Source organism: Staurois parvus, unplaced genomic scaffold, assembly GCF_062004578.1.
Source record: "Staurois parvus isolate SC_StPar_1 unplaced genomic scaffold, SC_StPar_1.0 ptg000595l, whole genome shotgun sequence".
NCBI classification, from domain to species: Eukaryota; Metazoa; Chordata; class Amphibia; order Anura; family Ranidae; genus Staurois; species Staurois parvus.
Genome location: NW_028318391.1, coordinates 510593 through 532985, shown reverse-complemented (window position 1 = coordinate 532985; position 22393 = coordinate 510593). Strand labels below are relative to the sequence as shown.

Here is a 22393-nt window from a genome sequence, read left to right as displayed (position 1 = left end):
GGACTCTGCACAGTCCCACTTCTCCTGTCCCGGATGCTGGGTGTCATTCTCGGTATCGGTCCTTATTCTGTATGTATGGACTCTGCACAGTCCCACTTCTCCTGTCCTGGATGCCGGGTGTCATTCTTAGTATCGGTCCTTACTCTGTATGTATGGACTCTGCACAGTCCCACTTCTCCTGTCCCGGATGCTGGGTGTCATTCTCGGTATCGGTCCTTATTCTGTATGTATGGACTCTGCACAGTCCCACTTCTCCTGTCCCGGATGCCGGGTGTCATTCTCAGTATCGGTTCATTATTCTGTATGTATGGACTCTGCACAGTCCCACTTCTCCTGTCCTGGATGCCGGGTGTCATTCTCGGTATCGGTCCTTACTCAGTATGTATGGACTCTGCACAGTCCCACTTCTCCTGTCCCGGATGCCGGGTGTCATTCTCGGTATCTGTCCTTATTCTGTATGTATGGACTCTGCACAGTCCCACTTCTCTTGTCCCGGATGCCGGGTGTCATTCTCGGTATCGGTCCTTATTCTGTATATATGGACTCTGCACAGTCCCACTTCTCCTGTCCTGGATGCCGGGTGTCATTCTCGGTATCGGTCCTTACTCTGTATGTATGGACTCTGCACAGTCCCACTTCTCCTGTCCCGGATGCCGGGTGTCATTCTCGGTATCGGTCCTTACTCTGTATGTATGGACTCTGCACAGTCCCACTTCTCCTGTCCCGGATGCCGGGTGTCATTCTCGGTATCGGTCCTTACTCTGTATGTATGGACTCTGCACAGTCCCACTTCTCCTGTCCCGGATGCCGGGTGTCATTCTCGGTATCGGTCCTTACTCTGTATGTATGGACTCTGCACAGTCCCACTTCTCCTGTCCCGGATGCCGGGTGTCATTCTCGGTATCGGTCCTTACTCTGTATGTATGGACTCTGCACAGTCCCACTTCTCCTGTCCCGGATGCCGGGTGTCATTCTCGGTATCGGTCCTTACTCTGTATGTATGGACTCTGCACAGTCCCACTTCTCCTGTCCCGGATGCCGGGTGTCATTCTCGGTATCGGTCCTTACTCTGTATGTATGGACTCTGCACAGTCCCACTTCTCCTGTCCCGGATGCCGGGTGTCATTCTCGGTATCGGTCCTTATTCTGTATGTATGGACTCTGCACAGTCCCACTTCTCCTGTCCCGGATGCCGGGTGTCATTCTCAGTATCGGTTCATTATTCTGTATGTATGGACTCTGCACAGTCCCACTTCTCCTGTCCTGGATGCCGGGTGTCATTCTCGGTATCGGTCCTTACTCAGTATGTATGGACTCTGCACAGTCCCACTTCTCCTGTCCCGGATGCCGGGTGTCATTCTCGGTATCTGTCCTTATTCTGTATGTATGGACTCTGCACAGTCCCACTTCTCTTGTCCCGGATGCCGGGTGTCATTCTCGGTATCGGTCCTTATTCTGTATATATGGACTCTGCACAGTCCCACTTCTCCTGTCCTGGATGCCGGGTGTCATTCTCGGTATCGGTCCTTACTCTGTATGTATGGACTCTGCACAGTCCCACTTCTCCTGTCCCGGATGCCGGGTGTCATTCTCGGTATCGGTCCTTACTCTGTATGTATGGACTCTGCACAGTCCCACTTCTCCTGTCCCGGATGCCGGGTGTCATTCTCGGTATCGGTCCTTACTCTGTATGTATGGACTCTGCACAGTCCCACTTCTCCTGTCCCGGATGCCGGGTGTCATTCTCGGTATCGGTCCTTACTCTGTATGTATGGACTCTGCACAGTCCCACTTCTCCTGTCCCGGATGCCGGGTGTCATTCTCGGTATCGGTCCTTACTCTGTATGTATGGACTCTGCACAGTCCCACTTCTCCTGTCCCGGATGCCGGGTGTCATTCTCGGTATCGGTCCTTACTCTGTATGTATGGACTCTGCACAGTCCCACTTCTCCTGTCCCGGATGCCGGGTGTCATTCTCGGTATCGGTCCTTACTCTGTATGTATGGACTCTGCACAGTCCCACTTCTCCTGTCCCGGATGCCGGGTGTCATTCTCGGTATCGGTCCTTACTCTGTATGTATGGACTCTGCACAGTCCCACTTCTCCTGTCCCGGATGCCGGGTGTCATTCTCTTTATCTGTCCTTACTCTGTATGTATGGATATTTTTATTTGTATAAACAAACAAATTACAAGGTAACAAAACTGTAACCATCATCATAAAAAACACATAAACCAACAATGTAACAACTGCCTACATCTTCACGACAGAAAGTCAACAAATTAAACTAATGAAAGTTCTGCATAGAATTTGATGCTGTAAATAAATTCCTCCCATTTTATATTCCTTTCGGCTCTAAACTCTTTTTATAAATCGGAATCTGAGTCACTCTGCCGACTACCAGTTTCCATATTGGATTCTACAAATACGGGAGCCGGGGGCGGGCGCTTCTTAGTGGGCGGGTCCTCCCCTGAACTAGCTGCAGATTCCCTTTCTACTTCTTCCTCCATTTGGTCCTCTAGATCACAGGAGTCGGCATCTGACTCCGAGAGGACATCATACTGGTTGCTGACTGCCATACTACCTTCTGGCGCCCTTCTCACCTTCTTAGCGGATTTCTGCACTCGGGTCCACTCACTTTCAGGTTTACGGGTGGCCTTGTCCTTCCTATTCCTTCTCTTCTGCCTGGGAATGTTCTCCACAGAGGCAGGAACTGAAACGGATGGGATGGCCACAGGTGGCCGCTGCTCCTCAGCCTGCTGCACACTGGCTGCCTGCCCGAGGCTGGCCCCTTGGACTTCTGGGTTTACCTCCCCCTCAGTTGATATGACCCCATTCATTAAGGCTTCCTCCTCCAGGTGTTCTGCTGCCACCAGAAATTCCTCATCCACTGATTCCTCATCCCTATTGTGGAAAGCCACCGGGCAATCTCTGTGCAAATGGCCAAGCCTACCACATAGATTGCACTTGATGTTCTCACAGGTAGAACTGACATGGCCGACCTCCCCACACACATTACACTTCATGATAGAGCAGACACTCGCCACATGACCCGACCTACCGCATTTGAAACATAGCCTGGGCTGACCTGCATAGAAGCAAACTCCCCTCTCCCGCCCAATGAAGGAGTTTGGAAGGTGATGGGTGACATGGTTACTCTGCCTCAGCTTGACAAGAACCCTCCAACCTCCAGTCCAGATCCCATCACTGTCCCTAGTTTTGGTCAGATCAGAGACCATCTCACAATGCCTTCTGAGCCAGACTACAATATCCTGGGGGGGCACAGACTCATTCCAGAAAATGATGTTCACGTTTGCTGTGTCAGGTTTGGAGATGGGGATGAAGGTGAAAATCTTCCACCCCTCTTTATCCTGAAACCCACTAAAGCCGGCCCAGAACCTGTCCAAGCCAGACATGAGCTTGAAGCTGACATCATACCCCTGTCTGTCAGGGAGGTTGATGACTGCCAAAATATCTGCGGGCACAAACCCCATCTGCTGACACAGCAACTCCCTAACTACAAACCTCCTATCAGGGAGCTCTTCTCTGGAACCCCTATGCTTCAACCTGACCACGTTCCTCCTCTTGAAGGCCTGACCAGTATAACCGGTACTGTTGGAAAAAGAAGGAGCCCCACGGCTCCAGGCATTCCGAGGAGGGACATGGCCAGATGGACCACTATTCCCTTCTGATGCAGGTGGCGACTCAACCAAAGGGGGGAAATCACGGGTGTTATCCTGAACTGACTCCTCCATCGCCACATTCACAGGGTCCTCAGACTGGTCCTGACCCCATCCAGACATACCTACCTCAGTGTTAATGACATCAGGAACCCCTACATCAATATTAGTGATATCAGCACTGGCCATATCACCACTAGCATCAGCAGCTTCATCTGCATAATTATCAACTACCCCATCCTGAACACCAGTCCCCTCAGCATTGGTTCCACCATGAGAACCGGGGGTAGCAACACCGTCCTCATAGTCCATGTGCTGGGAGTCCATCATGTCGCTTCTCTGGGTTTCCTGCACTATGAAAGTCTGCTGGGTGAAGCTGACGCTACCGCTGTCCTCCAGAGCTGGAGTCTGTCTTTCAGGGAGCACATTTGCTGGTAGCGTGCCTTGGATCAGTTCCCCGGAGTCTGACTCTGAAGAAGACTCCATCTTTACACTTAATTGTGCCCCAACCCAATCGCAATCCCGATACACCTCCCCCCCTGGTCCCAGTTCTTCCATAACAGCATCAATGTCCCTCGATATACCGGCCAGTTCAATGCCCAGGGAGTTAAGCTCGCTGTCATGTAGGACTTCATTCCCGGGGTCGGCAGCCTTGAGTCTGTAGATGGAGTCAATCCTTTTCTGGGTCGAAGCCTTAGCTTTCCTCAAGGTCTTCATTCTCTTCTCCAGAGCAGGAATCCTGTCAGCCAGGCGCAGCACAGGTGACTTTAACACTTTCTGCTTCCTATCCGCGGGAGGCTTGAAATTCTGATCCCCATCAGCGGTACTGGGTGAAGGGTCTCTGCTGGATGTAGAAGGACTCTCCGGGCCAGACTGTGGAGGCTTATTGGCTCCATCATCTTTCTTCTGCCGGGACCTGAGCGTTCCTGGCCACTGCCCACCATTACACACTGCTGTAAGTTCTCCTTCAGAGTTTTCTGCTCCAACGTAGTCCTTGCAGATCTGCGCGGAGTACTGGGAGTGACAGGTGTCTCTGCTCCACTCTGAACTGTATGGGCCCCGCTCTGAACGGCCTGTGCTGGGCTCTGTGCGGCATGGGCTCCACTCTTCTGGGCTTGCTTTGTTTGCAATGGCTGACTGCCTTTTGTTGCTACTCCAGAGCTGGTAGTGTGCTGGGTGATAGTGTCACTTTCCTGAGCCATATGGACTGTGTGATCACCACTCTGCACGGCATGGACTTTGCACTGTATGGCATGGGCTCTACTCTGCTGGACTTGCTTTTGTTGCAATGACTGACTGCCTTGATTTACAGTTCCAGAACTTGAAGCATGCCGGGTGACAACATTACATTCCTGAGCTGCATGGACTGTATGGGTTCCGCTCTGCACGGCATGGGCCCCGCTCTGCTGAGCTTGTGGTGCCTGTAATGGCTGACCGCATGGAGTTAGACCTCCATGACTTGGACTGTGCAGGGTGACAACATTACATTGCTGTTTAAACAGAATTGACTGAGCTCTGATCTGCTGGTCTTGCTGCGACTGTAATGGCTGATTCCCTTGAGTTGCACTTCCAGAGCTTGGAGTGCGCTGGGTGACAACATTACATTGCTGTTTAGGCTGAACTGGATGGGCCCCACTCTGCACGGCATGGGCTCCGCTCTGCTGGGCTTTCAGTAATTGCGATGGCTGACTGCCTTGCATTGCTCCTCCAGAGCTTGGAGTGCTCTGGGTGACACCCTTACATGGCTGTTTTGACTGAACTGGATGGGCCCCGCTCTGCACGGCATGGGCCCCGCTCTGCACGGCATGGGTTTTGCTCTGCTGGGCTTGCGGTGCCTGTAATGGTGGGCTGCCCGGAGTTGGACCTCCAAGGCTTGGACTAGGCTGGGTAACAACATCACATTGCTGGACAGATTGAACTTTCCCCTGCTTGGCTTGTTGTGCCTGTAGTGGCGGACTGCCTTGGGTTGCTCCTCCAGAACTTGGAGTTTGCTTGGTGACAGCCTTACATTGCTGTTTAGACTGAACTAAATGGGCTCCGCTCTGCATGGCATGGGCTCCGCTCTGCACGGCTTGGGCCTGCTGTGGTTGCAATGGCTGACTGCCTTGAGCTGCTCCTCCAGAGCTTGGAGTTTGCTTGGTGACAACATTACATTGCTGTTTGGACTGAACTGACTGGGCCCTTCTCTGCTGGGCATGCTGTGGCTGCAATGGTGGACTGCCATGTGCTGCACTTCCAGAACTGACATTTTGCTGAGAGACATTATCACCCTGCTGGACTGACTTCATCTTCTCTGTATTACCAGAACTTCTCACACTGGACTTTCCATCACCAACATTCCCCCATCTACTCACAGTCTCTGCCATTTGCTTTCCATTCACTGAACTCCGTCCTCCCGCTTCACCACCAACCACAGCTTCACCTCCATGAGCAGGCCGAGAAGCCTGGGACTCTCCTGGGAGGCGTCCCAGCCCAGGGCAGCCCAACCCTGGGCTTGTATCAGACATCAGAGGAGGTCAGCACCACACAGCCTGCAGCTGCTCCACAGGAAACCACACCCTCTGCACAGTCCCACTTCTCCTGTCCTGGATGCTGGGTGTCATTCTCGGTATCGGTCCTTACTCTGTATGTATGGAGTCTGCACAGTCCCACTTCTCCTGTCCCAGATGCCGGGTTTCATTCTCGGTATCGGTCCTTACTCTGTATGTATGGACTCTGCACAGTCCCACTTCTCCTGTCCCGGATGCCGGGTTTCATTCTCGGTATCGGTCCTTATTCTGTATGTATGGACTCTGCACAGTCCCACTTCTCCTGTCCCGGATGCCGGGTGTCATTCTCGGTATCTGTCCTTATTCTGTATGTATGGACTCTGCAGAGTCCCACTTCTCCTGTCCCGGATGCCGGGTGTCATTCTCGGTATCGGTCCTTACTCTGCATGTATGGACTCTGCAGAGTCTTCACATTTGGAGGTGACATTATTGATGTGTAGCTCTGTATTGGTGTTGGCTGCTGTTACACTCGGCTGGTATAATGCAGATCGGAATCTCTCGGCGAGCGGTTTGGCGCTGATATCTTCCATCTGTGTTGTGGCTCTGCGAGGTTTTCCTGAGCGCTCCCAGATGGAGGTTCATCCAACAATCCGATGATAAATGTCCTTGTTGTGGATGCGGGTTAGAGAGCGGAGAGGACGCTTAGCGCCTGTCATGTCACACTATTGATTGCGGATGATGAACTGCGCTCTGCTTTACAACCGCTGCGTTCAGTGCCAGGTGTCATCCTATTCTGAAATACACCATACATACTCCATGCAAGATACACACCATACATACACCGTGCAAGATACACACCATACATACACCATGCAAGATGTACACCATACATACACCATGCAAGATGTACACCATACATACACCATGCAAGATACACACCATACATACTCCATGCAAGATGTACACCATACATACACCATGCAAGATACACACCATACATACACCATGCAAGATGTACACCATACATACACCATGCAAGATATACACCATACATACTCCATGCAAGATGTACACCATACATACACCATGCAAGATACACACCATACATACACCATGCAAGATATACACCATACATACTCCATGCGAGATGTACACCATACATACACCATGCAAGATACACACCATACGTACACCATGCAAGATACACACCATACGTACACCATGCAAGATACACACCATACGTACACCATGCAAGATATACACCATACATACTCCATGCAAGATATACACCATACATACTCCATGCAAGATATACATCATACATACACCATGCAAGATATACACCATACATACACCATGCAAGATATACACCATACATACACCATGCAAGATATACACCATACATACACCATGCAAGATATACACCATACATACACCATGCAAGATATACACCATACATACACCATGCAAGATATACACCATACATACACCATGCAAGATATACACCATACATACACCATACATACACCATGCAAGATATACAACATACATACACCATGCAAGATACACACCATACATACACCATGCAAGATACACACCATACATACACCATGCAAGATACACACCATACATACACCATGCAAGATACACACCATACATACACCATGCAAGATACACACCATACATACACCATGCAAGATACACACCATACATACACCATGCAAGATACACACCATACATACACCATGCAAGATACACACCATACATACACCATGCAAGATACACACCATACATACACCATGCAAGATACACACCATACATACACCATGCAAGATACACACCATACATACACCATGCAAGATACACACTATACATACACCATGCAAGATACACACCATACATACACCATGCAAGATACACACCATACATACACCATGCAAGATATACACCATACATACACCATGCAAGATATACACCATACATACACCATGCAAGATATACAACATACATACACCATGCAAGATACACACCATACATACATCATGCAAGATATACACCATACATACACCATATATACACCATACATACACCATATATACACCATACATACACCATGCAAGATATACACCATACATACACCATGCAAGATATACACCATACATACCCCATGCAAGATATACACCATACATACACCATGCACGATATACACCATACATACACCATACATACACCATGCAAGATATACACCATACATACACCATATATACACCATACATGCACCATGCAAGATGTACACCATACATACACCATGCAAGATGTACAACATACATACACCATGCAAGATATACAACATACATACACCATGCAAGATATACACCATACACACAACATACACCATGCAAGATATACACCATACACACAACACACACACACCATACACACACCATATACAGTACCATCAAAAAGACAAATGGATTGTGAATTATGGATTGTAACGTTCTTATTATTTTTTAATCCGTTCATAATTTTGAATTCAGTCGAATTTGAATACACAAAAATGAATTCTGAGAACTATTGTTATAAATGAAAGACATGGAGGGAAATGAGCCTAGTAAGCAGTGCCGGGATAAGGTCATCCAGAGCCCGGGGGAAAGATGCAAATCTGACAAAAGGGCTTCTGAACACAGGAGAGCTGCACTTGCAGGAAGGAGGCGGGGGAGAGAGAACACAGCCTGCATCGCCCCCCAGGCTCTCTCTTCTCTCTGACACTCCCAGCGCTGGGCTGACAGGAGTAGTGATGCCGCTGTCACAACTCCTGTCAGCCTTGTGACAGAAGGAAGGCGCCCTCATCCATACAGCAAACCATTGCGCCTGGGGCAGCCTCACCTCCTGCCCACCCCTTGTCCCGGCCCTGCTAGTAAGCTTCGATTTTGATGCTATTTGCACAGAACAACCATACGTTTTTTTTTTCTTGTAAATATGCCCCTTTATGTCACACCAACAATTTATGTAAGCAGGAATTTTCTTGCGTATGCCACAATGTAATAAACGGGGAAAAAAATGTTTCCTAAACTAAAAAATGAAGTTTGTTTTCAAAGTGGTATTAACCGCTTTAGGACCGCCCACAGTAGATTTACTGCTACAGGGTGGCCCCTGTGCGTAGGATCACAGGATCACATATATATATATGTGATTCTGCATTTTCGGGTAGGGGGTGCGCACGAGCCTCTTTTTAAATTCTTTGGGGTGTCTACTTTCCAAAAAGGGGTCATTTGGGGGGTTTGGTGCTATCCTGACATTTCAGGGCCTCCAAAACTGTGATAGGTAGTGAGAAAGTGAAATGAGGAAGTTCCACACCTTCAGGCTTTCAAAGTGCTCATTGGATTTCAGGCTCCTGTATGTAGCTAGGCTCCCAAAAAGTCTCACACACGTGGTACCCCCATACTCAGTAGAAGTAGCAAAATGTATTTTGGGGTGTAATTCCACATATGCCCATGGCTTGTGCGAGAAATAAATAATTTAAATGATAACTTTGTGTAAAAAAAAAAAAATGTTTTTGCCATTTTCCAAAAACTTGTGGAAAAAAAATAAATCTTCCATGGACTCATTATGCCTCTCAGAAGATAGCTTAGGGTGTCTGCTTCCCAGAAAGGGTTCATTTGGGGGTGTTTGTACTGTCCTGGTATTTGGGGGTGTTTGTACTGTCCTGGTATTTGGGGGTGTTTGTACTGTCCTGGTATTTGTGGGTGTTTGTACTGTCCTAGTATTTGGGGGTGTTTGTACTGTTCTGGTATTTGTGGGTGTTTGTACTGTCCTGGTATTTGGGGGTGTTTGTACTGTCCTGGTATTTCGGGGTGTTTGTCCTGTCCTGGTATTTGGGGGTGTTCGTACTATCCTGGTATTTTGGGGTGCTTGTACTGTCCTGGTATCTGGGGGTGTTCGTACTGTCCTGGTATTTGGGGGTGTTCGTACTGTCCTGGTATTTGTGGGTGTTCGTACTGTCCTGGTATTTGGGGGTGTTCGTACTGTCCTGGTATTTCGGGGTGTTTGTCCTGTCCTGGTATTTGGGGGTGTTTGTACTGTCCTGGTATTTGGGGGCGTTTGTACAGTCCTGGTATTTGGGGGCGTTTGTACTGTCCTGGTATTTGGGGGCGTTCGTACTGTCCTGGTATTTGGGGGCGTTCGTACTGTCCTGGGATTTGGGGGTGTTTGTACTGTCCTGGTATTTGGGGGCGTTTGTACAGTCCTGGTATTTGGGGGCGTTTGTACTGTCCTGGTATTTGGGGGCGTTTGTACAGTCCTGGTATTTGGGGGCGTTTGTACTGTCCTCGTATTTGAGGGTGTTTGTACTGTCCTGGTATTTGGGGGTGTTTGTACTGTCCTGGTATTTGGGGGTGTTTGTACTGTCCTGGTATTTGGGGGTGTTTGTACTGTCCTGGTATTTGGGGGCGTTCGTACTGTCCTGGTATTTGGGGGTGTTTGTACTGTCCTGGTATTTGGGGGCGTTCGTACTGTCCTGGTATTTGGGGGTGTTTGTACTGTCCTGGTATTTGGGGGCGTTCGTACTGTCCTGGTATTTGGGGGTGTTTGTACTGTCCTGGTATTTGGGGGTGTTTGTACTATTTTAGCACCTGAAGAAATGTGATGAGCAATCAGAAAGTAAAAGCTGTGTAAATTCCATTATCTATACCATAGTTTGTAGACGCTATAACTGTCACACAAAGCAATCAATATACACTTATTGGGATTTTTTAACCAAAAACATGGAGCAGAATACATTTTGGCCTAAATTTATGATGAAATTTGAGTTTTTTGGACATTTTTTATGACAGAAATGAGAAAATATCTTTAAAAAAAAAAAATTAAAAAAAGTTTTTTAGTTTATAGTGCCAAAAATAAAAAATTGCACCGGTGATCAAATACCACCGAAAGAAAGCTCTATTTGTGTGAAAAAAGGACGTAAAGTTAATTTATGTGCCGTATTGCATGACCGCGCAATTGTCCATTAAACTACTGTAGTGCAGCGCTGTATATCAAAAATATGGTGTAAATTGCAGTATCTATACCATAGTTTGTAGACGCTATAACTTCACACAAAGCAATCAATTTACGCTCATTGGGAATTTTATTTTACCAAAAACATGGAGCAGAATACATTTTGGCCTAAACTTATGATGAAATTTGAGTTTTTTGGATATTTTTTATGACAGAAATGAGAAAATATCTTTTTTTAAAAAAAAAGTTTTTTTTTGTTTGTAGCACCAAAAATAAAAAGTGCACAGATGATCAAATACCACTGAAAGAAAGCTCTATTTGTGTGAAACAAAAGACGTAAATTTCATTTATGTACCGTATTGCATGACCGCGCAATTGTCCGTTAAACTAGCGCAGCGATGTATAGCAAAAAAGTGTCGTAAATTGCAGTATCTATAGTTTGTAGACGCTATAACTTCACACAAAGCAATCATAATACACTTATTGGGAATTTTTTTACCAAAAACATGGAGCAGAATACATTTTGGCCAAAATTTATAACCAACTTTGAGTTTACTATATATTTTTTATAGCTGAAAGTAAAACATATTTTTTAAAATTTTTAGTCTTTTTTTGTTTATAGTGTGAAAAACAAAAAGCGCACAGGTGATCAAATACCACCGAAAGAAAGCTTTATTTGTGTGAAAAAAAATTTGTGTAAATTTTTTTTGGGTACAGCATTGCATGACCGCGCAATTGTCAGTTGAATTAGTGCAGCGCCGAGTAGCAAAAAGAGGCCTGGTCAATAAGGGGGGGGGGGGGGGGGTAAATCCTCTGGAGGGCAAGTGGTTAATGCCTAAGCACAATTTTGCAACGTTGACAAGTGTTAGTAAAACCGTACATATCATCACCACTACTTTGTACATCCGGGTGGATTATACCGCGTTTTTTTCAGGACAAATTGGGATTTCATTTGGTCGTAAATGGTAATGGATATCTCATGATTTTTTTTTATTATCAAAGGAAAACTGGCCCAAAATAGTAAAAAAAAAATCTTTTTTTCTATGTAGCTGTGTGCTTCTTGTTTCTACCATAACCTACCACCAAAGAGTAACCCAAAATAAATTCTCCAGCTCCTGACGATCGCAGCGACACCATCTATGTGTATGTTATTTGTTGTTTGTACCCGGAGTACAGCCCAGAAACAATAGTGCGCAATTTGTTTTTCTGTTTTTTTTTTACTTAAAACACACTGACACAATATACACTTCTTAGGAAATTTTTTTTTACCAAAAACATGGAGCAGAACACATTTTGGCCTAAATTTATAACTAATTTTGAGTTTACTTGTATTTTTTTATAGCCAAAAGTAAAAAATATCAATATGTATCCTTTTTTTTGTTTATAGCCCAAAAATAAAAAGCGCACAGGTGATCAAATACCATCGAAAGAAAGATCTGTTTGTGTGAAAAAAAGGATGTAAATTTAATTTGGGTGCAGCGTTGCATGACCGCGCAATTATCTGTTGAGCTAGTGCAGTGCCAAGTAGCAAAAAGAGGCCTGGTCGGGGGGGGGGGGGGGGGGGTAAATCCTGTGGAGGGCAAGGGGTTAAACCCAAAAGCAAACATTTATTATATTGCAGCTTATCAATTCTTAGATGCGGCGGCTGCATTCGTTTTTTTTAAGCTTTCATTCTTCTATTTTCATCTGGTAATCCAGCCAGTAAGTCTGTTTGTTTTTCAAAAGAACAAGCTTTCCAGCAGAATGCATCGGCTACAGGGATGACACAAACCATCTACCACTGTCAGGGGTGCTTACAATGATCGGCTTTTATTTATTATGGAAATCCCAAAAAGGAAAAAAAAAAACGGTAACTGATTCTACACCGTGTTCCAAATTATTCTGCAGATGATATTGTCTCATTTCCCTCAATAATTGATGTAAATAAGTCGGTACAATTCTCAGGTGACAACTAGAAGAGGACAATTCACATTTTATTGCACAAACCTCCTAATGATAACAGGATTTGTGTTCCGGATTATTCCGCACAGGAAGTTTCCAAACACTTTCTAGGTTGTAAAGAACTGAAAATTGTCATTTGTTGTGTTTGCAGCAAATTTACTGAAATCAAAAGCTATTTCAATCAAACTTTTCCCAACATTGTAACTTTGTAAACATTTGAAGCGGTCACGTTACATTGTAACATAGGACTCCTTATCTGATAGCAGATCACAAGTCTTGCATCCATTGAACTTGGCAGTTTTCGGACAGTTTCTGCTTGAATTTGTTTGCAAGATGTCAGAATAGCCTCCCAGAGCTGCTGTTTGGATGTAAACTGCCTCCCACCCTCATAGATCTTTTGCTTGAGGATGCTCCAAAGGTTCTCAATGGGATTGAGGTCAGGGGAGGATGGAGGCCACACCATGACTTTCTCTCCTTTTATCCCCATAGCAGCCATTGATGCAGAGGTATTCTTTGCAGCATGAGATGGTGCGTTGTCATGCATGAAGATGATTTTATTACGGAAAGCATAGTTCTTCCTTCTGTACCAGGGAAGAAAGTGGTCAGTCATAAACTCCACATACATTGCAGAGGTCATCTTTACACCTTCGGGGCCCCTAAAGGGGCCGACCCGCTCTGTTCCCATGATTCCGCCCCAAAACATGACTCCACCACCGCCTTGCTGACGTCGCAGCCTTGTTGGAACAGGGTGGCCGTCCACCAACCATCCACTACTCCATCCATCTGGACCATCCAGGGTTGCACGGCACTCATCAGTGAACAGGACTGTTTGAAAATGAGTCTTCATGTATTTTTCTGCCCAATGCAGCCGTTTCTGCTTGTGAGCATTGGTTAGTGGTGGCCGAATAGAAGGTTTCTGCACAGTTGCAGGACTCTGGAGGACTCTACACCTTGATGTCCGTGGGACTCCAGAGGCACCAGCAGCTTCAAATATCTGTTTGCTGCTATGTAATGGGATTTTAGCAGCTGCTCTCTGGATCCGATGCCTGGATCTGGCAGAAATCTTCCTCAATGTGCCTTTATCTGCACCAACCCGTCTGTGCTCTGAATCGGCCACAAATCTCTTCATAGTGCGATGATCACGCTTACGTTTTCATGAAATATCGAATGTTTTCATACCTCGTCCGAGGCATCGAACTATTTCACTCTTTTCAGCAGCAGAGAGATCCTTTTTCTTCCCCGTATTGCTTGAAAATGGCGCTCTGCTTAATAATGTGGAACGCCGTCCTTTAGTAGTTTTTCCTGAAATTGGGCTCACCGGCCAATCTAATGATCACAGGTGTCCGAGATTGTTTTCAGTGATCAAAAGAGCCCTGACACACAATGCCATCCATGAGTTACACTGAAAAACAAAATATTTAATCTTTGTGACAAATAGAATTTGCATAATAATTTGTAACCGGGTGTAAAGTGTGAGCTGGAGTTTGGCTTCAATGTGTGTATCTAAATCTGGTTGTACATCCAACACCCCCTTCCACCCCCAGACTGACAATGCTGCTGTCCAAAGGTGCCCCCTGTGCAGTGGTGACTGCGGGGATCGTCGGCTTTTTTTTTTACAACTTACCTTTTCGTGGAGCGGGTCCGGGGTCACCCCGTATAGGTTGCATGCCGACAATCCCCGCAGGATGGATGGGATCTGCGGATTGGGAAGCATAATGGATCAGACTCCGATCCATTATGCTCAATCCCAGGGGCGGACTGACAACTCATGGGGCCCCCGTGCAATAGGAAATCATGGGGCCCCTGTGTCCTCGCCCACACTCAAACCACACCCAGAAAAGCCTATGGAAGGTACCAGGAGCATCTCATGGGGCCCCTACAGACGCCAGGCCCTCGGGCAGTGCCCAAGTGCCTAAATGGTCAGTCCGCCCCTGCTCAATCCGCAGATCCAATCCATCCTGCGGGGATCGTCGGCTTTTTTTTACAACTTACCTTTTCGTGGAGCGGGTCCGGTGTCACCGCTTAGGTTGCATGCCGATAATCCCCGCAGGATGGATCGGACTCCCATCCATTATGCTCAGTCTGCAGATCCCATCCATCCTGCGGGGATCGTCGGCATGCAACCTATACGGGGTGACACCGGACCCGCTCCAAGAAAAGGTACGTTTTAAAGTAAACCGACGATCCCCGCAGGATGGATCAGATCTGCAGATTGAGCATAATGGATGGGAGTCCGATCCATTGTGCTCAATCCGCAGATCCGATCCATTCTGCAGGGATCGTCGGAGGGGGTGTCACCGGGTGACACCAACCCTAGGGCTGCCTCTACCCCTGTGCTCCTTCATCCAGAGTGGGGGCACTCTAATATAGAAGGGGGGTGTGTTACTGGCCAGAGCACCAAGTGAAAAAAAAGCCTAAGAAGATGAAAACTAATGCAGCTGCCACATATAATGATTGGTAAGCTGCAATAGATGAGATGTTTTGGATTTAAAAGAAGCTCACCAACACTGGTGGATGGTCTCTCCTTCTTCTCCTCTGTTTTGGTACTAAAAATCTTAGGAATTCAAAACTTCTGTGGGGTGTCTGAAACTTGTGCCCCCCCCCCAATGACAACTTGTAAAACTTTTGCACCGTTGCTCTGTGTAGTTGCTGACTTCACTTGTTGCCCGATTAGCTTCATCTATTACCGTCCGCATGACGTCATGGTGCGGTCGCTGGGTTCAGGTAACTGGGAACAATGAGGTGATCTGTCAGCTGGCGGCTGACAAAGTCCGGACATCCCTGGACCTGGCTATCAGCCAATGGCGGGACGAGGGATGTTTGGCAGGAGCTACACGGGACATTATCTGGAAGAAGAGGCTGAACTCGAGGAACGCAGAGCGACAAAAGAGGCCGAGAAGGCCGTTATCACCCCATTTCTATATTTAAACGCCCTTCTGTGTTCTGATAGCACGAGTGGATTGCACTCTATGACCTGCTGCCAGATGACAAAGCGGAATGATTCTCCAGGAGCTCTGCGCCCACCAGTGCAACAATGTAACTCCTTCATAGATAATTGTAATAATATATCATATAAACAGATATTTATGTGTTTGCTTTGGAAACTTACTTCAAATTCTCTTTAAATTTTTAGCAGACGTCTCCTTCGCAACATGGCCGAAGGTACATGGACCTCCATATGATGGAGTTCAGGGGTCTATGATTAAAGAACTCTTTTAATATTGGTAAGAGGGTCATCCCACCCTAGACAGATACACTATATGGTCCAAAGTATGTGGACACTCCTTCGAATGATGGGGTTTAGGCGTCTCCGGTGAAGGGTCCTGGTAATACTCCATCATACAAAGACATTGTAGACAATTGTGCTCTTCCAACCTTGTGGTGACAATTTGGTGAAGACCCTTTTCTGTTCCAGGATGACTGTGCCCTGTGTACAAAGCCAGATCCAAAAATACATGGTTTTACCAGTTTGGTGTTGAGGAACTCGACTCAACTCAACCCTACTGAAGACCTTTGGGATGAATTAGAACATCAATGGTGATCCAGGTCTTCTCATCCAACATCAGTACCCGACCTCACAAATGGGCACACATTTTCATAGATGCCCTCCAAGATCTTGTAGAACCTTTTCCCAGAAGAGTGGAAGATGTTATAACAGCAAAGGAGTCAACTCCAACTTAACAACCATGTTTTTGGAATGAGATGTCCAACAAGTACCTGGTCAGGTTTGTTCAGCATCCAAGGCAAGGATGTGGAACACCTTTGGGATGAATTGGAACGCTGGTTGGGAGCCAGGTCTTCTCATCCAACATCAGTCCGGTCATTGGAGGTTCATGATTAACCCCTGCCCATGTACAGAAACGGCTGGATGGTGTCAGTGCAGAGTCGGGTGGCCATTTATAAACATCCTCCCCGCTCCCTGCTTGTGCGCGCTCCCTGGGAGTGCAAAGCGCCGCGTTTCGGTGCCCGCTGTGTCCTCCGAACATAGCGGAACACCGATCGTTGTACGGGACCTCTGTGTGAGATCCCGATCATGTGATCACTGAATGGCCAATCAGTGATCACATGAAGAGTAGTAAGCAAGATGTCACTTCTGAAATCATTGCTTACTAAGTGTGAAATCTGTGAATGATCACAGAGATCACATGGTACAAGGCTAGTCACAGCAGCCTTGTACCATGTGACAAGCTGTGACCAATCACAGCTCTCACAGTATTTCTCAATGGCTGCAAGAATGCAGCCAGAGAGAAGGAGAAACGATTGCTTTTACAGCCGTTATGGGTGTAAAAGCAATCAGTATTAAAAAAAAAAAAATCTTCATCACCCCCCACAAGTAGTACAGTGTCACCATGGTGGCACTGTACTGCTAGGGTGACAGTATGTAAAAAATAAATAATATAAAAAAATAAAAATGTAAAAATGAAATTTTGAAAAATTATAATTTTTGGTTATAAACTAATTAGTTTTTTTTTTTTTTTACTAAAAAGATAACTGAATACATGTTGGCCAAGACTTATGAAGAAAGATTATTTATTTGCAACATTTTATAAGAAAAATACTTTTTTTTCAAAATATTTGGACTTTTTCATTTATATAGAAAAAAAAATCCCAGCGGTGAATAAATACCACCAAAATAAAATTTTATCTGTCTCAAAAAAATGCTAAAAAAATTAATATGGGTACAGTGTTGCATGACCGTGCAATTGTCATTAAAAGTGTAATAGTACTGAAAGCTGAAAATTGGCCTGGGGGCAGGAAGGGGGTGAAAGTTTCCGGACTGGAAGGGGGGGAAAGTGTCCGGACTGGAAGGGGGTGAAAGTGTCCGGACTGGAAGGGGGTGAAAGTGTCCGAACTGGAAGGGGGTGAAAGTGTCCGGACTGGAAGGGGGGAAGTGTCCGGACTGGAAGGGGGGGAAGTGTCCAGACCGGAAGGGGGTGAAAGTGTCCGGACCGGAAGGGGGTGAAAGTGTCCGGACCGGAAGGGGGGGAAAGTGTTCGGACTGGAAGGGGGTGAAAGTGTCTGGACTGGAAGGGGGGTGAAAGTGTCCGGACTGGAAGGGGGTGAAAGTGTCCAGAGTGGAAGGGGGTGAAAGTTTCTGGACTGGAAGGGGGTGAAAGTGTCCGGACTGGAAGGGGGTGAACGTGTCCGGACTGGAAGGGGGTGAAAGTGTCCGGACTGGAAGGGGGTGAACGTGTCCGGACTGGAAGGGGGTGAACGTGTCCGGACTGGAAGGGGGTGAACGTGTCCGGACTGGAAGGGGGTGAAAGTGTCCGGACTGGAAGGGGGTGAACGTGTCCGGACTGGAAGGGGGTGAACGTGTCCGGACTGGAAGGGGGTGAACGTGTCTGGACTAGAAGGGGGTGAAAGTGTCCGGACTTGAAGTGGTTAAAGAACTCTTTTAACATTGGTAATAGGGTCATCCCACCCCAGGCAGATACACTATATGGTCCAAAGTATGTGGACACTCCTTCGAATGATGGGGTTCAGGCGTCTCCAGTGAAGGGTCCTGTTCATACCACATTATACAAAAACATTGCAGACAATTGTTCTCTTCCAGCCTTGTGGTAACAGTTTGGTGAAGACCCTTTTCTGTCCCACCATGACTGTGCCCCTGTGTACAAAGCCAGCTTCATGACGACATGGTTTGACCACTTTGGTCTGGAGTAGACCTGTGCATGCCGGAAATTTTCAGTTTGGATGCATTCGTTCATGGTAGAATTTAGTTTTGTCATATTTGTTATGTTGAACCAATTCGTTTCCGGATATCATCTAGTATCGTCGTCATTCGTTTAGTATATTCATTGGTCCGGGTGGATTTGAAAAGTGTAGCAACTTTTCAGATGGTTGCCATCTATGTGATTTATATTATCAAATGGGATGGATTCGAATCAGAAGAATTCAATATTTCCGGATGTTAGTTCAAACACACCAAGAGAAATGGCATGAGCTGATTGGACAATATTGACCGGTGCCAGGTGCCTCTGAATTAACGAACGGAACAAAATTTGGATCCATTTGTTATCCAGATATGAATTATCAAACAAATTTGAAGATTTAATTAATTTCCCCTGTGGCCCCAAACTACAATCGCATCTTGTGACGTCATCTGAATGAAACAAATACATTTGTTAAAAACCCCTCGCTCTCCAGAGGATTTCCCGCCCCCCCTCGCCCTCCAGAGGATTTCCCCCCCCCCTTGCCCTCCAGAGGATTCCCCCCCCCTCGTCCTCCAGAGGATTCCCCCCCCCCCTCGCCCTCCAGAGGATTTCCCTCCCCTCGCTCTCCAGATGATTTCCCCCCCTTCCTTCCTGACCGGGCCATTGTTTGCTTTATGGCAATGCGTTACTTTATCTATCAATTTCACGGTCATGCAACGCCGCACCCAAATGAAATTTACGGCCTTTTTTTCCCACGAATAGAGCTTTCTTTCAGTGGTATTTGATTGCTTGTGCGGTTTTTATTTTTTGCGCTATAGAAAAAAAAGCCCGACAATTTTGAGAAAAAAAAAACTATATTTTTTGACCCTTTGCTATTAAACATATCGAGTAAAAAATTTTAAAAAATTTAATTTTGGCATAAATTTCGGCCAAAATGTATTCTGCTCCGTGTCTTTGCTAAGAATAAATCCCAATACGTGTAAATTAATTGGTTTATGCGACAGTTGTAGCGTATACAAATGGCGGTATTTATACTAGGCTCTTTTTTTATTTATTTATTTATTTTTACTAGTAATGGCGGCATTCAGCGACTTATAGCGGGACTGCGGCAGGCATTCTGACACTGGTGGAGTGAAATAGTTAATCATTTACCACTTTTCTGTGCATTCTGGGCATTTGGTAGGTTCTCCTGTGCTTATCTTTAAAAAATGCTTCTAAACACAAACGCACATAAACGCGTTATGCAAACGCGGCTAAACAGACATTTTTTAACCTACGTTTTCCAGCAGTCAGTTTCCATCATTCAGAAGTGTCCCGTGTAAATGGGGCCTTAATGGCCAAGGACAAATGTAGGTCCTGAGGTTCCACAGGTTGAGGACCACAGCCCTAGACCCTATCAAGTTGTTAACCACTCAATAAAAACGACTAAAAACCCAGCTCAAAGACTGCATTACTGACTGTGTGTGTGTGAAGTTGTGGAAAAATAGATTTTTCCATAATAACAATGGTCACCAGGACCAATAGAGAGAATAAGCCCCCTTGCACACGAGGTCATCCAGCAGCAGTGCATGCCTGTCTGCGTGTTAGTCCTGTGCATTCAGGGATGAAGGTCCAGGAACGTAGGTCTTCTGCATTTCGGACCTTTGTCCCTAAATGCACGGGGCTCTAAATGCTAGTACCACCTCAGTGCAGCGTCCATCCCTGTCCAGCAGCAGCCTGCCATAAACATTGATATTGACAGGCGGCCTGCTGCATGGCTGGATGCTGCACCTCTTCTTTCTGAATGCCCTAAAACCTTGAGAGGGACACACTGCAGCTGGATGTCCCCGTGAGCACTTGGCCTTAATCTCCCTAAAGGGGACACTGACAGCTATAAAAAACCCGGCAGAGGTTCTAACCTACCTCATCACTTATTCCCATGCTAAAGAAACAAGGTTTTGACTTTGGATACACTTACTAAAGTAAGTTTTTTTTTTTTGTTTTTTTTTAACCCCTTGTTGCCTCCCCCCTATCCCTTTAAGACAGTGGTTCTCAACCTTTCTAATGCCGCGACCCCTTAATACAGTTCCTCATGTTGTGGTGACCCCCAACCATAACATTTTTTTCGTTGCTACTTCACAACTGTAATTTTGCAGTGGGAGGACTAGTGCCCCATCACTGATGTCAGTGGGATGAATAGTGTCCCATCGTTGGTATCAGTGGGAGGAATAGTGTCCCATCGTTGGTATCAGTGGGAGGAATAGTGTCCCATCATTGGTGTCAGTGGGAGGAATAGTGCCCCATCATTGGTGTCAGTGGGAGGAATAGTGCCCCATCATTGGTGTCAGTGGGAGGAATAGTGCCCCATCATTGGTGTCAGTGGGAGGTTAGTGCCCCATCATTGTTGTCAGTGGGAGGAATAGTGCCCCATCATTGGTGTCAGTGGGAGGAATAGTGCCCCATCATTGGTGTCAGTGGGAGGAATAGTGCCCCATCATTGGTGTCAGTGGGAGGAATAGTGCCCCATCATTGGTGTCAGTGGGAGGAATAGTGCCCCATCATTGTTGTCAGTGGGAGGAATAGTGTCCCATCATTGGTGTCAGTGGGAGGAATAGTGCCCCATCATTGGTGTCAGTGGGAGGAATAGTGTTCCATCATTGGTGTCAGTGGGAGGAATAGTGTTCCATCATTGGTGTCAATGGGAGGAATAGTGCCCAATCATTGGCGTCAGTGGGAGGAATAGTGCCCAATCATTGGCGTCAGTGGGAGGAATAGTGCCCAATCATTGGCGTCAGTGGGAGGAATAGTGCCCAATCATTGGCGTCAGTGGGAGGAATAGTGCCCAATCATTGGCGTCAGTGGGAGGAATAGTGCCCAATCATTGGCGTCAGTGGGAGGAATAGTGCCCCATCATTGGTAACAGTGGGAGAAATGGTGCCCCATCATTGGTGTCAGTGGGAGGAATAGTGCCCCATCATTGGTGTCAGTGGGAGGAATAGTGCCCCATCATTGGTGTCAGTGGGAGGAATAGTGCCCCATCATTGGTGTCAGTGGGAGGAATAGTGCCCCATCATTGGTGTCAGTGGGAGGAATAGTGCCCCATCATTAGTATCAGTGGGAGGAATAGTGCCCCATCATTGGTGTCAGTGGGAGGAATAGTGCCCCATCATTGGTGTCAGTGGGAGGAATAGTGCTCCATCATTGGTGTCAGTGGGAGGAATAGTGCTCCATCATTCGTGTCAGTGGGAGGAATAGTGCCCCATCATTAGTGTCAGTGGGAGGAATAGTGCTCCATTATTGGTATCAGTGGGAGGAATAGTGCCCCATCATTGGTGTCAGTGGGAGGAATAGTGCCCCATCATTGGCGTCAGTGGGAGGAATAGTGCCCCATCATTGGCGTCAGTGGGAGGAATAGTGCCCCATTGTGGGTGTCAGTGGGAGGAATAGTGCCCCATTGTGGGTGTCAGTGGGAGGAATAGTGCCCCATCGTTGGTGTCAGTGGGGGGAGGAATAGTGCCCCATCGTTGGTGTCAGTGGGGGGAGGAATAGTGCCCCATCGTTGGTGTCAGTGGGGGGAGGAATAGTGCCCCATCGTTGGTGTCAGTGGGGGGAGGAATAGTGCCCCATCGTTGGTGTCAGTGGGGGGAGGAATA

At 46.8% G+C, this 22393-nt stretch overlaps 2 protein-coding genes across 2 annotated transcripts in view; one reads left to right on the top strand and one right to left on the bottom strand.

The window, feature by feature from the left end:
• The window catches only part of GLP1R (glucagon like peptide 1 receptor), a 469752-nt gene that overhangs the window by 28494 nt on the left and 418865 nt on the right, over window positions 1–22393 (top strand). The gene's annotated exons all lie outside the window — the stretch shown is intronic.
• On the bottom strand, window positions 2366–4396 carry LOC149449924 (uncharacterized). The gene has a single exon (XM_089692568.1). The coding sequence runs from the start codon at window positions 4394–4396 to the stop codon at window positions 2366–2368; it is 2031 nt and encodes a 676-aa protein (XP_089548694.1).

Bases quoted from the DNA above. Each gene is read 5' to 3' on its own strand.
- LOC149449924 (XM_089692568.1), bottom strand. From the start codon at position 4,396: ATGAAGACCTTGAGGAAAGCTAAGGCTTCGACCCAGAAAAGGATTGAC.